The 16,370-nt window shown below is 37.8% G+C and overlaps 1 protein-coding gene across 1 annotated transcript; it reads left to right on the plus strand.

The window, feature by feature from the left end:
- The first annotated feature begins 3,380 nt into the window (after positions 1-3,380).
- Positions 3,381-15,719, plus strand: LOC129413355 (taste receptor type 1 member 1-like). The gene is made up of 6 exons (XM_055167080.2): positions 3,381-3,951; positions 4,114-4,411; positions 4,649-5,389; positions 13,803-14,009; positions 14,099-14,219; positions 14,338-15,719. The coding sequence occupies exons 1-6, from the start codon at positions 3,770-3,772 to the stop codon at positions 15,267-15,269; spliced, it is 2,481 nt and encodes an 826-aa protein (XP_055023055.2). The 5' UTR covers positions 3,381-3,769; the 3' UTR covers positions 15,270-15,719.
- The last annotated feature ends 651 nt before the right edge of the window (positions 15,720-16,370 follow it).

The following is a 16,370-nucleotide window of genomic DNA, read 5'->3' on the forward strand; positions in this document are numbered from 1 at the left end:
TGTCCTCGTTGCACCTTGTTCAAGTCCAGGAAGGAGGTCAGAGCCCTGATGGTCCCGATACAGGCCAGGGCTCCTCTTCACATCCTGGCCATGGATTACCTGACTTTGGGCTGGCAGATGAACTGCTATCAGAACATCCTGGTGATCACAGACTTGTTCACGAAGTATGCTTGGGACATCCTGACCCTGGACCAGACTGCCAACACCACTGCCACTGCTTTGTGGAGGGCTGTGTTTCAACCCTTTGGGTGCCCAGAGTTTCTACACACCGATCAGGGGCCTAATTTCAAGTCTAAGGTGATTAAAGAATTGTGCCAGATGTATGGATGCAAGAAGACCCACACTATGCCATACCACCCTCAGGGGAATGGGGATGTGAGTGCTTTAATCAGACCTTGCTGGGTCTGCTGGGCACGTTAGACCAAGAGCACCAGAATGACTGGGTGAATAACCTTCCTGCATTGGTACAAGCATACAATAACAGTGTGCATAGCACCACGGGGTATGCCACGACTTACCTTATGTTTGGGAGACACATGCGGTTGCCCACCGACCTGGTGCTGGGGACGGCTGTGGCTGAGGAGACCCTGAGCCTGACGGAGTGGGTGGGTCGCCACTATCAGCCCACCATTTCGCATACGAGCAGGTTGCTGGGCGGATAAATGTCGCCGCAGCCAAAATTAAGAGGCTCTACAACCGGACGGCCCGAAAGGCCCCCTTGTTACCTGGAGAGAGGGTGTTTGTACGGGTCAACCGGCATCAAGGAAAAGGTAAATTGAGCGACCGGTGGGAAGCCATCCCGTATGTGATACAGGGCCAGCAGCGGCCTGGACAGCCTGTTTATACGATCCGCCCAGAGGGAAAGGCTGGTCCAGAACGGGTAATACATAGGAACTTAATTCGTCCAAGTGAAAGCCCCCATCCTCACCTACACATCGCCGTGTCTCCTCCCATTGCTACCAGCTACTGGTCTGTATGTTTGCTGGTACGCTGAAGAGCTAGGGCTCCATGTTCTTACCTACCTCCTTGCCCGTATGCCGAAGAGCTAAAGTGCTGAATCTTCCACTGTATGTCCATCCGAGTCAATACTGGTGCACTTGTGTGTCTTCTCCCACTAGCCTGTACGCTACAGAGCTAAAGCTCTGCAGCTTTACCTGCCTGCCCTCCTGAACATCGAAGGGCTAAAGCCCTGTGTACTCACCTGTATACCCAACTGCGAGCGAAAAGTTAAAAGCCTTGTATTCTTGCCTGTACATCCTCTCCAGCCATCTGGAAGCAGAAGAGCTAAAGCTCTGTGTCCCCACCTGCACGTCCACCTGTAAGTCAAATAATTGAAGCCTGAGTACTCACCTGTATACCCACCTGTATGCTCAAAAGCCAAAGCCCTTTGTACTTGCTCGTATACCTACCTACCAACCCAAGAGTTAAAGCCCTATGTAATTGCCCATATACCTACCTGTATGCCCACCTGTGAGCCGAAGAGACCAAGTCCCGAGTACCTACCTGTATGTTCATCTGTGAGTCGAGGAGATAAAGTACTGTGTACTCACCTGTACCTCCCAACCGCAATCCAAGGAGTCGACGCCGGTGTCCTGAGTTGCACGTTGTGTCCTCCAGCCACGGAAGCTTTTAAATAGTTCATCTCCCCTTCCCTTTTTCCCTTTATTTAAATAAAGCTTTGTTACCATTTTATCTCTCGTCTGTCTGTTCATTGGGGGTGTTTCGGGAACTCCTCGGGGTGGAAACAGAGGGAGGAGCGTGACCTGCAGTATTGGTGGTCCGCTCCTACCTGTGACAAAAATATGTTAAACAGCATTTTCATTAAAACATAAAACTGTGTATCATGGTTTCTGTTAAAAGTTATTAAAGCCTTGTTCATTCACTTCATATCTCAGACTTCCCATCACCATTGATCTTATATTTTACAAATTGGTAATTCATAAGATTTTGCAGACTTTGTAAACACATTTGCACCTCTCGAAAGCCTAAACCACATAACATACCCCACCTAACAAATCACAATTTTTACCTACGATTCAACATCATTGTCATTGTTTGGAACAACTCATAATGTTGTTACAATGTTGTTTGCATTTTTGTTTGTTTTTTGAATATTGTGGCTTCCTCTCCTCTCACACCTTTACCAGTGTGGCATCATGAAAATGTGTGCAGACCAATACCATCAACACAACTTTAACTTTAAATTAACTAAATGAAAGGCTTTCCTGTTTGCACAAAAGGAAATCATTTCCTGGGAAATTCTAAAAGTTCTACTTGATACATTCTCTACTCTGTCTTTATAGATATCTGTGGGTGATTAAATTTTGTATGAGATCTTATTGGTGTAGTCTCTAATCACTCTTTTATGCCTGAATGCCCACTGATCACATGTTCTGTGCATTAATTGTGCTAATGTCTCATCAATTTAATTTATATAAGTAGATGAGAACTAGGATTCCATGAGTATTCAACGCACAGTAAATGTTGTATACAGTGTGTGGAATGTTGCGCTGTGATTTGTTGAGCGGATTTATTGCATTCTTCAGAAAAGGAAAAGTGGCGTTTATCGTGTTTTTGGAAAAAAGGGAGAAAAGATTACAGAATAACACTGCGGATATTGGATTTTGCATAAAATTAAAAATTTACTTTTTAATACTGACATGATATAATACAGATCTTTTTTTATCGTGTTTTGGAACCAAACTCTTCATTTAGTCTCTAACGTGCAATACGCCTAGATGCTGCAACAGGTTTTATGTAGAACTTAAAGTGCAATTTACATCCATACAAGTCTTAAAATGGGTTGGGTGTACACCCGTTTGTAAGACTAGTTTGGATGTAAATTGCACTTTGGTGCAAACGACCCTTTTACTGTTAATAAACAAAGTGATTTAAGCCAATTGAAAATTGAATGTTAAAGGTCACGTTCTTTCTGATCTAATTTTTAAACGCTAGTTAGTGTGTTTTGCTATAATAGCATAGTAATACCTGCAAAATGATAAAGCTCAAAGTTCACTGTCAGGCGATATATTTTCTTTAACAGAATTCGCCTTTCAAAGCCTACAGTAAACTACAGGTTTGGACTACAGCCCTCTACTTCCTGCTTTAATGACATCACTAGAACAGTTTTTGACTAATCTCCGCCCACAGGAATATGTCAGTCGCCAGCTAAGCTGCTATCGAATCACAACACACTAAACAAACTACACAATCAGAACTCGATACATATTTCTGAAGGAGGGACTTCATAAAACAAGGAAGACATCAGCACGTTTTGAGGACAGTGAAAACAGCGCTATACATATAAGTAAATTGCGTGGAAAAAACACTTTTTTTCACGTGAAACATTAACATGTTATATTGTGCACTGTAAACACAATCAAAGCTTCAAAGACACAGAAAGAACAGGACCTTTAAATGCCGGTCACAATATGCAAAAATCATACAGCAGTTAAAGCAAACAACATTTGAGATAAACAATGGATTGTAAGTCAAATGTGGCCCATGAATCAGCAGCTTCCAAAAGTGCCAAGAACTGAAAATTGGAACTGCATTATAGTGAGATTTTTGTCATTTTCCCAGTTTTAATAAATTAATCTATAAAACCTAAAGAACAAAAAATATTTAAAACAATAACATTAAGAGTGATGTCCAGACCTGTGAATAAACAATGTGGTTTAGGCAAATTAAATGTGTGTTAAGTAAATTAAACTATAGTATAAGAACCACCACACATCCCTGTTTCAGCAGAAACAAACAATTTTAAATCATGTTTATAAGTCGCATTTACGCTTTCCTTGTGGCCTTTACTACTTCTATCTTTTTCAAAGTTTCTTGTTCATCATCTGAATTCAGTTTAGATGGAGATTACTTGTTGGGTGGACTTTTTCCAGTACATGAAGCCGAACATGCAGCACCCCTGTTCTCCCTGGAGGCCATTGAATGTTTCAGGTAAGCAAGAATATTTATTTTATTTATCAGGTTGATAATAGGTTGATCTGGATGAATATTACACCTTTAAAGCCACATTACTCAAGTATTTATTTAAAAACTAATGCTTCTGAGGCAACATTTAACTGTAATTATCTACCTTACAAATGTTTTCTGCTATAGGCAAACTTTCTCAAACTCAGGCTATCAGATGTTTCAAGTAATGAGGTTTGCTGTTGAGGAGATTAATAACTCAACCACCCTGCTGCCCAATGTCTCTCTGGGTTATGAAGTTTTTGATTATTGTTCTGACGCTAAGAATTTCCCTTCAGTCTTCAGTTTTATCTCACAGAACGGATCAATAAGTCTTTATGAAAAACTCAACAGCCATCAGACTAAAGTCATTGCTTTAACAGGACCTTATGGAAACACAAGAACAATTAATATTGCACCACTGATCACAATGGACCTTATACCACTGGTAAATTGTGTTTATTATTTACAATGTTATTAAATACAGACATCATAAGTAAATAAGCACATTTCATAAACTTGATCTGGTGCTACCAAACTGCAGAATGTTGGCATTTAAATACATTTAATGTCATCTGTAAACCTGCAACTGTAAACAAGTGTAAACAAGTTATTTAATGCAGAAAAGTGGTGTAATTATATAATATATGTGTGAATGTTAAGTGAAATTTATCTTTTATCAAAGGTTAATTATGGAGCTTCCAGCTATACATTAAGTGATAAACTTCAGTATCCATCTTTTATAAGAACAATCCCTAGCAACAAAGACTTGATACAGATGATTATTCACATCATCCGGTGGTTTAAATGGAACTGGGTTGCTTTTCTTGGAGACCCAGACAGTGAAGAAGGCCTTCAACTGTTTAACAATTATATCAGAAATACTGGCATTTGTTTGGCTTATCAAGAGATTCTCAATCAAAGTGCAAACTACAGTCTAACTCTTAAAAAGATTGATAAGCTCAACATCAATGTTATTGTGGTTTTCACTGTGCCACAATATGCAAAAAATATAATCAAAGGAGCCATAACAAATAATATCCGAGACAAAGTTTGGATTGCAAGTGAAACATGGTCCATGAATCAGCAGCTTCTAAAAGAGCCAGGAATTGAGAAAATTGGAACAATTATTGGCATTACAGAGAGATTTTTGTCATTGACTGGATTTAATGACTTCATTTATAAAACCAAAGAAACAACTGAGGTTTATCCTAATGATAACACTGAGAGTGATATTCACACAAAGACATGTAATCAAAATTGTGACAACTGCTCATTGGTGACCGCAGAGGAAATTATAAATGAAGATCCCACATACTCTTTTGCCATCTACGCTGCCATATACACCATAGCTCATGCATTACATAAAGTTCTGCACTGCAACATGAACCAATGCAACAAAAATACAACAGTTAAGCCATACATGGTGAGTAAATGCATTGAAATATGTATTGGAATGTTCAACTTGTTTATACATGTTTTTAGTTTTAATTTAATATTTTGTTGTTATCCTTATCTGCACCCCCAACTCAGAACTCTTTACTCTCACTAAAGCCTTCCCAGAACTCTGCATTCCCAGGGGTGCAGGTGGGATTTTTTTTAAACTGGGGATACAAAGCTGTCACTAAATGATTTTAACTCAATTAGTTTTTTTTTTGTTGTTGTTATTTTGGCTTTAAATTTGGGCTAATGTTTTGCACTAAAAAGCTATTGGGGGATTCTTTTTTAAAAACATGGATAAACACCAATGAACAAAGGTAAACAAGGGTGAGATGTGTTTAGAACCTCTAGTTCTACGCGTACCCCAGGGGGTATGTGAAAAGTTTCCAGGGGTACATCTCTTGATCTCATTTACTTTTAATAAAAATGTCTCTCATTTGTCCAGTCATTGACCTACAAGATTGATTTTGTGAGAAAAGCATTATAAAAATGACTACTTTAAATGTAATTTTAATCTTGTCATTAATATTATTAGCCATTGTGAGTAAATGCTCTGCATGCTCCAAAACGCAATAGCGTATCAAATTCTAGAATGATCTGACTATGAACCTGAATTGTTTCTAAAGACAAAAAGGTTCTTGCACGCTTTAATTATCTGTAACTTTAATTGAGATTTTAGTATATTTAGGGCCAGATTTACTAAAAAGGACGTGAGCGCTCAATTCCAAACAAGCACCGATTGGAGTGGAAAATCTGTGTGTGATTTAAAACAAAGGTGCAAATAAAATAACTAGCCTGATCTCACAAAACATGTGAAATAGTCACACATTATTTTGTTCAGTTTTGCGTGGTATTGTCACGTATTTCCACCATTTTACATGCATGTGCCACGCATTTCTTTTCCGTGTCAGTTTTGTGTATTGGTCAACTGTTTTCCTACAATCGTCGCTTCGGTTTGGGGCTAGAACAACTTTCTGTTACATAAAATGACATCCTTACCCAAACCCAACTCTAGCCCTAACGTCAGAGGACAATGGTTTAAAAAGCATACACATTTTTTTTATAAACCAGTACTTAAAGTGACATCCTAACGGAAACAGCAAATCTAACCCCAAACTGAAGCAACAATTGTGGTGGCACAGTGAAACATATCACTGTGTAAAAACAGTAACAGCCTATCATTTAATTGCATATAATGAGGCTACTTGTATGAATATACCAACCTTTTAAAACTTTCAGACCGGTTCACAAAATGTTTCCCTTTTCTCCCATACGATTAGGTCTACTTCAAAAGCAACTTACACAGCACTCAGTCACTAGCAGGTGGCAGTAATGGCAAATTGTATGTAAATACCAGGGCTGAGTTTCCCAATAACGTTGTCTCTTAGCGCGCTACGAAGACTCTTAAGTTAAACCTTAACTACAGTTATACCTTTTCTAGGCGTGTTTCCCGAACTGTACTTTGATGCAAAGTCAAATTAATATTAATAATCATATTTAGGAAAATCAACAATTATGATTTTGTGATGAATGTGCTCCCGTGCGATTTTTACCTGATTTATTTATTTGCAGCTAAAATACTAGCCGGTAGACTAAAGATTTAACGGATATGAAATGCACAAATGAAATAGTGAGATTCACAGTATAGCTGCCATAGTTCCACCAACTCAACCACCCAAAATATATTTTTTAAATAGTTTCTTAAGCCTGTAGCATTTAATAGTTTGAAGCTGAGGTTCCTTTGGGAAACCTAATGAAAAATCTAACAACCATTAGTGTAATGATTTCTAATTATGTGAATGTTTTATTCTTTAAATATATAAAAAAATTGCCTAATTGAACACGGAGTGTGCAAGTTTTTTTTTAATTAGACTGCAAAGTAAGCTTTTATCACAGTGATGGCCCCTAGCGGAGTCCAGTGGGATAAGGTATATAGCTAAGAGTGCTCCAGACCAACCTTCCGAACAAACGACTTACAGAAGTGATACGTAACTAAGAACGTTTCGGGAAACACGTATTAACGATAAGGTACAGCTTAAGGTACAACTTAAGAACGATGTAGAGCTAAGAAGGTTTCGGGGAACGCAGCCCAGTCCATTTTACCTGTCAAATCTCTCCAGAACCACTAAAGACAATCACTTCAACAGCACCTTAGTGTTTTCACTCACCAACAGGTGACAACAAAGACTATGAAAATAAGAGCCAGTTTCAACAGACAGTTTTAGAATACAATATCAAACACACAGTAATTTCTGTTCAGCCTAATCACTAATCAGCCAATAATTTTTAAAAGTATTAAATTAGAGATTAAGCTTTAACCTTTAACAAAAAATACCAGACCAGACCAATGAGAACAAAACTATTTTAATGTGAAAAAAAAACATACGCATTCAAAACAACGCAGAGCGTGCCGGAGTTATGTTTGGGACCATTTTATACCATCATGGCTATAAGTTTGCGTATTCATTCGCAGCTTTTGGTTTTGTGCAAATGTAAGTTATAATCTTGTGTTTATTTTGTGTAGGCCTATCTCCATATCTGATTTATCTCATGATACTATGCATTTGGTTAAAAATTAATGAAGTAAAGTGCAGCCTGGTGATCCTCAGCTTCAGCGTGCGCATCTCAAATGGCACTGAATGACTAATAATGACTATTGGGACTGTCATATTAAATAACATTATAAAGAGAACAATATTGTAATAAAACATTGTGAATTATTTTGGTGTTGCCATGTCGTGTTGTTCCAGGAAGATGTCACAACATGAGTCATTCTGAATGGCACATTAGTTCGAATTCACTTGTGCATTCTCTTAATTTTGTGCAGATATAATTTGTAATGTTATGTTTATTTTGTATATATCTGATTAATATCATCTAGGTCAGGATACATTTCTTTGCATTAAATAAAGCGCTAGCAATGCTCCAGTTTACTGGTATCTATTTAACGCACGCACCTCAAACAACATTGCACAGCTAATAATAACGATGAAAACACTATTTTATTACTAAATTGTTGTGAATTTATTGGTATTTGTTATTTTCAGCACGTTGTTCCAGGAAGAGCGCGTCCACAACAGTCAAAATAATATTTTTAAATTAATTTAATATAAAAAGTATTATTCTTTGAAAAACCTGCATTTACTGAAATTACTATTTTGCCAAATTGAAAATTAAATAGAAAATATACTTTGGGGACTGGCGTTATATATGAATATGTAATGTGCATTTACCTTGGACTCAGAGTGGGTTGCGCATCCATTCTTTGGCATTACTTTGGTCTTTTTCAGATGGAAAATAACGCTCAAACTCATCAGACAGTGATGTTAGGTGGCAATGTATCAACTAATGAAATTAGCCATTGAAGTTTGCTGAGGCGCATTTTTTGCAGTCCCTTCAGATACGACACGTTACTAAGCAAGGCGCAAGGTGCACATTTTAATTGATTTATTGTTTATGTTTTAGATTAAATAACATTACATTTCATAGCATTTAAAAAAGACAATTATTATTATTATAAAAATATAATTCTGGGAATATTCAGGGAATATTTCAAGGCCCGGTCCTAACTGGTCCACGGACCGGGGGTTGGGAATCACTGCTTTAAGGGACCGGTGGCAACCCTAGCCACAGCTCATATTCAGAGTCTAGAGAGCCTTTGATACCCTTTTCGGTGTGATTATAAACTTGTCATTCAGTTACCATCACCAGTGGAACCAGCAGATGGAGAGAAAGATCCAAGAGATTGTTGGTATTTAAATAACCACACCTGTTCCCGATCACAGCTGTAATCAGAAAAACGCATAAAAACGCACTCTCCTCACTTGCTCTCTGTCTGGTATCTTATGTGGATGCAGAAAACCAACCCGTTTGCCTCTGCTTTGTTTGTTTCTTGAATTACCTTATGTTTTCCATCTTCTGTGTGTTCAAGGTATCTGATATGCTTTCAAAATTTATCACATATGTTTAAAACTTAATACAGCCAATTAATGTCTCTGTCTCTATTCCCTCCACTGGTTCTGCCTATTTGCCTGGCTATTAGACCTGTTTGAGTCGCGACTCACACAGATCTTTAACCCAGATCTTTAAATTAACTCATGAGTCGCGAGTCTCAGGTGTCATTTACCCGGATCAGTAGAGTCCTACTACAATTCATTGTAAAACCATAAACAGCGCCACCACACACACAAACCTCTTTTAACATTATTGATGAGACTTTGCTCGCACTACAGATCCACTCGTAACCGGCTGATATGCGCGAGAACTGACCCGAGATTCTCACTCAGAGCCGGTAACATTGCAAACTCGAGAGACCCGCGGATCCCTGTGAGCCGCGAATTGACCCGAGATTCTCACTCAGAGCCGGAAACATTGCAAACTCGAGAGATCTGCTCTGACTCGAGAATCTTTCAACTCGTAACCGACTGATCCGTAACCGGCTGATCAGCGCGAACTCTGGGGCTGCATAAGCAGGACAGTTTTTTCTATATTATTATGCTATTATTAGGCCTATTTTTTAAATGGTCGACCATACACACACCAAACCTAAAACCTATAAGCATGTTATCTCAGAAGTGAAAGGCTTTTGTTGTGGATTTGCTTTTGAGGAGACTTCAGTCGCTCTATAGATCCACTAACCGGCTCCGGCTGATCCACGCGAATCAGCCGGTTAGTGGATCTGTAGAGCGAGTCCCATGGTCTGCGAGTCTGCAATGTTTCCGGCTCTGAGAATCTCGAGTCGCGTGGATCAGCTGGTTACAAGTGGGTCTGTACTGAGTTTCCTTGGCGATTTAGCAAAACTGACTCAAGTGATTCAAGTGACTCACACAACACGGATCACTTTAGTGAGTGACTCACAATAACCCGGATGCTTAAAAGGAGTCGAGTTTGCCAGGCCTACTGGCTATATGTCATCCTCCTGAATCATTGTTTCTTCTCAACCCTCCATCTTTGTCGGCACCACCACACTATTCTGGCTAGCCCATTTATCCGTGGTTAAAGGACTCTACCACAGCACAGGCTTCATGACTATTTAACTCTCTGGGGTCAACCACGGCGTGCGTGCCGCAAACTCTTTTTTTCAATCACTCCGTAAAGAGACTTAGATTACTATGCTGATTTTGAACATACAGATAATGACTTATACATCATTTAAAACGTTGAAGTGTCTAGTTTTTTTGTGTCCACTCCCAATAAAAACAGAATGTTGTGCTTTTTGCAAAATTAAGAAAATATACATGATGCACATTCTGTTCTCGCTCCCTCAGTGAAGTCCTTTCAGAAACATGTCAGAAAAATTAACTGTAACTTAACAAATACTTGTTAGACAAACAAATGATACATGTCTACATAATGCTTAGAATGTCTACTTTTAAATTATGTAAGTGAAATCGAAAATAAATATTGTTATTCGGTGTTAGCTGTATAAGAAGAGGAATACGTACCATCTTTTTCCTGTTACCTCATTATTTGAAATGAGCTGGGATTGCCACACCCTGCGCCGTTGAAGTAAAAAAGCAGAGACGACCATACGCATCGCTCACGCCCACAGTCCTGATCCAGACTCTCATTCATTGCTGTGCTAAATTGTTTTATCCGAGTGTAGCAAACATTTAAATCCTTATGTTTTCAGCATGTGTTCAGTGTGTCCTCACTGAAAGTTCTCTCTAGACGCGAGTAATTTCTTTGTGCTACCGTCAAACATCACACAAGACGGGCACACACAAACACTCAAGGCATCATAATTGACTCGCTTTGTGGTATTCTTATAAAAGACGCGATTGCAAAAAGCACATCTAAAACCTTATTTATTCGAGTCTGTCTCTGCACAGCAAGTTCATTGCACGCACAAGCAAACCCGTGGCCAAGCATTCCTTTGTGCCGTTTTCACAAACAACACGTGATTGAATAATAGCATCTTTAAACAAACACAAAGTATTGATAAGTTGAACACGCTCATCCCTTGTTGTGTTTGTACTATAATGATTACAAAAACACAAATAAGAGTTGAGACAACAATGGGCAGTTATATAGTTCTCTCCAAAAACACAAAATATTTCTCTCAAAAATACAAACATGTACATAAATGTTGTTCACATAATATTGTAGCCCAATCTGTGCTGAACACAGTGTTATGAGACTTTTGCCATTATTCTCTTTTTAAGCAAATGAGAAAAGCACAAATGTCAGTGCAGGTCAAAATCGCTCAAGGATGCAAAATTAGCCAAGACCCCAGCGGGTTAAAGCCCAGGGGCATCACTAGACATAAAGCTCTACTGGGGCACATTCCTCCCCATTAAATCACTTCTTTTCAAAAGCGTGTTGCATGCAAGAAGTCTGCAATTCAATTCACTATACAAATTTCCCTGGCTTAAAGGGACACTCCACCTTTTTGAAAATATGCTAATTTTCCAGCTCCCCTTTAATGGATTGTGTTAATCTATGCCAAAAGTGGTAGCGCCAGACCCGGAGATCAGCTAAATGGATTCCAACAATGTAAAAATTCAATGTTTAACTCTAGGGGAGCTGGAAAATTTGTATATATATATATTTTTTAAAGTGGAGCGTCCCTTTAACCCACAATCCATACACTTCAACAAGTAACATACTAGGAAAGGCATTTAAAATACTGTGGTTCTCAGCCATATAGTAACTGCTGTCTATGTACTAAACTTGAGGTAGTGAATTAAATATTAATTTTATATCTAAAAAATGTATTCATTGTTGTCATAGGCCTACACAATCAAAGACGGATACAGAACACATAAATGTGCTGTTTCAGCAACAATGCAATTCTATATAGTTCTTTCATCTTTAGCCTACTGAAAAAAACAGCTGTTCTCAGTTAAAGTGCAACTGCTTTGCATAAACAAGCGTGAATTTGGTTTGTAGGCTATCGAATTGTTATCAAAAATGGATCACTACTACAAATCACTACTAACTATTTCCCTGCCATTGACGAGTTATCTCTTCAAGTAAGAGAAAATGTTACCCTGCCAATGATGCTTCCTGACAAGTTTCCTGACAACCTTTAATTCAGCTATTATCCACTAAATGGTGCCCTTACCCAGTAAAAAAAAACTGAAGCAAAAACTAATTTAAAAACTTTTTACCGTAAAACCTCAAATAATAGCCGAGTCCCAAATAGACGCCTGGTGTGACGACAGGTTTGGGTAAATAAACGCCTGTCTCAAATAAAGGCCTGGTCTGTTTTTTAGTTTCGGGTTGTATTTAATCTTCTAAAACCCGTCAGATAGTCTGTTTAAGACAGTTCTATGGTGCAGATTCAACACGCTAAAGTTTTTTTTGCTTACCGGTAGATGTCACGTGACAGACGCAGTCGTTCCTTTACTCATCACTATGACAACACAACAAGCTTCGTCGCCAGGATTGAGGTGATGATGACAGTAGCGAAGTGGCAATCGGGAGTCAGGACTTTTCCCGGTGGGCCGGTAGTGTTTTGGGGCCGCTGATAATAGCCGGGCTTTCAGTCTTTTGTCATGCATGCACTCCCGCCACACATTGTATTTCTCACGCGGAAACACTATTTATCATATTTAATATGCTGCAGCGCCTAAAATGTATCTGGCCACACTGCTCTCTCTCTCTCTCTATCAAGCCCGTCTTCCCTAGAGTTCTAGTCGAGCGAGCCAATACAAAAAAAAAGAAAGAGGCTACACAATAGCCAATCAGAAAATATCACTGTTGTATCTGGGTAAGATTTCACGCAACAACCAATAAAAAACATATCATTGTTTGCTTTATTTATACTGCCAATAATTTAAGACTGTTGTTATTACACGAACTAATTTGTTAAACACATTCAAATTAAAAATAAAACGTAATATGTGGTAACCTCCTGCTGTCATGCTGGAACAATTAAATTAAAAGCCTGTCTCTTATAGACGCCTGTCTCTTTTAGACGCCTGGTGTGATGATAGGTTTGGGAAAATAAAAGCCCGGGCTATTATTTGAAGTTTTACGGTAAACTCCATGTATGTTTTGATCATCAATCTGATTTCCATCAAAAATACTATTATTTCAGCTTTTTGCTCAAAATTTGGTATTTTTAAAGAAACCTACCCATATCTAAGAGGTGATAAAAAAGAACAAATGAAGATAGGATGAAATGTTTTTTTCCTGTTTTGTTTATTTGTTTGTCTGAAAGCAGAGGGTCTGTTCTTTCATTTGATATTTGTATGTTTATATATTTATGAAAAGAGATTTTTCCTGGAAGGCATTTTGTAAAACTTTTGTGAAAATCACAAAAAAAATGATGGTGGGCATCTTCTTTGAAAAATGTTACCGGGGAATATGAGCTAATAAAATAGTAATTATAATTTTGTTGTAATTTTTGTTAACATTTTGATAACAATTCTTTTCAACACACTTTACAACAGCTTCTGGGAGAAATTAAGAAGTTGGATTTTTCACTCAATAACTATCAGGTGAAATATGATGTTAATGGTGATCTAACCATCAGTTATGCAATTGTTGTCTGGCACACGGAAACAAATTTTTCACGGATTGAGATGGTGGGCACTTATGACACATATCCAGAAATTAATTTTTCCATGGACAACTCACTCATGCCCTGGCATAACAATGTAAGTAACTATTTATTAGTCTTGGTAGGCTTCATTTATATATTTAGCAGCCTAGATGAACTTGTAACACTCTTTATTATTCTACAAAGGTTCCTTTCTCAAACTGCTCTGTTGAGTGTAAGGATGGATTTTCAAGAGAACATGTGGGATATCATGATTGCTGCTTTCTGTGTAAAAAATGCCTGATAAACAGCTATGTGAATTATTCTCGTAAGTACCTTAAAGCTTAAATAGTAAGTTTTTGATATTTGATTACATTAGTAATTACAAGATTTCGATTTTACCTGTATTACCAAACGTTCATATCTTTTAACTGTTTTTATTCCAGGGGACCCCTACACCTGTTTTCCATGTGCAGACAATGAATGGTCTGATGGGGGCAGTGCGACATGTCAGACACGTTCTGTTATCTATCTACAGTTCACAGATGTCCCCTCCATTGCACTTTTATTTTCTAATGTATGCTTGATTACTCTTCTCATTATCACGGTATTCATTTTCGCCTACAATTACAACACACCAGTAGTGAGGTCTGCTGGTGGCAACATGTCTTTTCTAATGTTAGTGTGTATGATTATCTCTTGCATAAGTGCATTCTATTTTTTTGGTGAACCCACTTTAGAAAAATGTACTTATAGAAATACCATATATGCTTTTTTCAACGCTGTCTGTCTCTCCTGTTTCTTTGTTCGTGCCTTTCAAATAGTTTGTGTCTTCAAAATGAATGAGTTCCCTAACGTGCACAGGTTGTGGGTAAAGTACAACGGCCAGTGGATTTTTGTTACCTCTTTCTCTGTCTTTTATTTCTTTGTTTATGTCATGTATATAATTTTGAAACCTCCTAAACCTTTATTGGACTTACTGTCTTTTAAAAATCAGATTTTTTTCACCTGTGAAAGGGGGGAAGTTATATCCATAAGTACAGCCGCTTTTGTGAATATGTTTCTTGGTGCCTTGTGTATCTGGTTTTCTTACATGGCAAGAGATCTTCCCAAAAATTACAATGAGGCCAAATCAATAACCTTCAGTATAGTGTTTTTAATTCTGGTCTGGATTTTATACTTCACAGTTTACTTTTTCTTCAACAGCAAAGACATCCTGTTTGTTAATGCATTTGTTCAGATATCCAGTACATATGGATTTCTCTTTTGCTATTTCATACCAAAATCTTACATCATGTTGTTTCAACCAAAGAAGAACACTGCTGCATACTTTCAAACAGCTATTCAAAATTACACACAAACTATTAGTAGAAGTTAAACCATAACAATGATGCTGCACAGATGCAGATCAAATGCTTTACGTGGATATTTTGATTGCTTTCTGTTTAAGATAGTTGTACAAATACCATAGATATATTACAGATACATTACAGATTGGTTAACTCATGCAAAGTAAAATACCAAAGATTCTCTGACAAGCAGAAGGTGGTTAAAGTCATTGATCAAGGTCTAACAAAAGTGATGTATCTCTTAAACTGTAAGTTAAAAGCTTTCATCCTTGACTATTATTTAAATTATTTACATGTGATTTTTTTATTAAAAAAGCATTGACCCAATAAGCTGTTACTTAATGTAAACAATTTTTATTATTTTTTATGTACTTGTAATTTAGTCCACAAATGTTTGTAACTTAGTGAAAAAGGTAATAAAAAAAGCAAATGGGATTGGAATTTGCATGTCACTTTCTACCCTGTACATAAAACTATAAAAGGAGATGATGTGCACCACTTGTTTAGACTTAGACATAATATACAATTAAAACCTTTTGCCTCACTTTAAGAAACTGCTCAAGATAAGCCACATGATATGTGTCTTGTTTCCTTTGCACCATTAAGTCTTAAAAAAGCAATAAGCCCCAAGATGCAGTGGGTTACCAGTGCATTTTATAACATCTAAGGGGCGTTGTTAGGCACATATTACTCTTCCGCCAAACAAAGTAGTTCCTCAGAATCAAGTGTGGCTGAAACAGAGCGCAGTTCCCAACCAACACAGACGCAGCAAAGACACAATGAAAATATGATTTAAAGGGATGGTTCGGCCAAAAACTATATTAAACCCATGATTTACTCACCCCCAAGCTGTCCAAGTTGCATATGTCCATAGTTTTTCAGACAAACACATTTTCGGATATTTTAGAAAATATTTTAGATCTTTCAGTTGATTAAATGTAATGTTACGGGGTCCAGCCATAGCCCACGACCTTCAAGTCCAAAAAAAGTGCGTCCATCCTTCACAAATTAAATCCAAACGGCTACAGGATGATAAACAAAGGTCTGCTGAGGGTAATCCGTGCGGTGTTGTTGTAGAAATATCCATATTTAAAATTGTATTAACGTAATTAACTACCTTCCGGTAGCGC

This window comes from Misgurnus anguillicaudatus, chromosome 5 (genome assembly GCF_027580225.2).
Source record: "Misgurnus anguillicaudatus chromosome 5, ASM2758022v2, whole genome shotgun sequence".
In the NCBI taxonomy this organism is placed as follows: domain Eukaryota; kingdom Metazoa; phylum Chordata; class Actinopteri; order Cypriniformes; family Cobitidae; genus Misgurnus; species Misgurnus anguillicaudatus.

What these genes read in the sequence shown, in the direction of transcription:
- LOC129413355 (XM_055167080.2), top strand. Translation starts at nt 3,770, where the DNA reads ATGTTTATAAGTCGCATTTACGCTTTCCTTGTGGCCTTTACTACTTCT. An exon ending in CAACAGTTAAGCCATACATG is followed by an intron (nt 5,390 to 13,802) that starts GTGAGTAAATGC and finishes ACTTTACAACAG; the next exon opens with CTTCTGGGAGAAATTAAGAA. An exon ending in CAGCTATGTGAATTATTCTC is followed by an intron (nt 14,220 to 14,337) that starts GTAAGTACCTTA and finishes TTTTTATTCCAG; the next exon opens with GGGACCCCTACACCTGTTTT.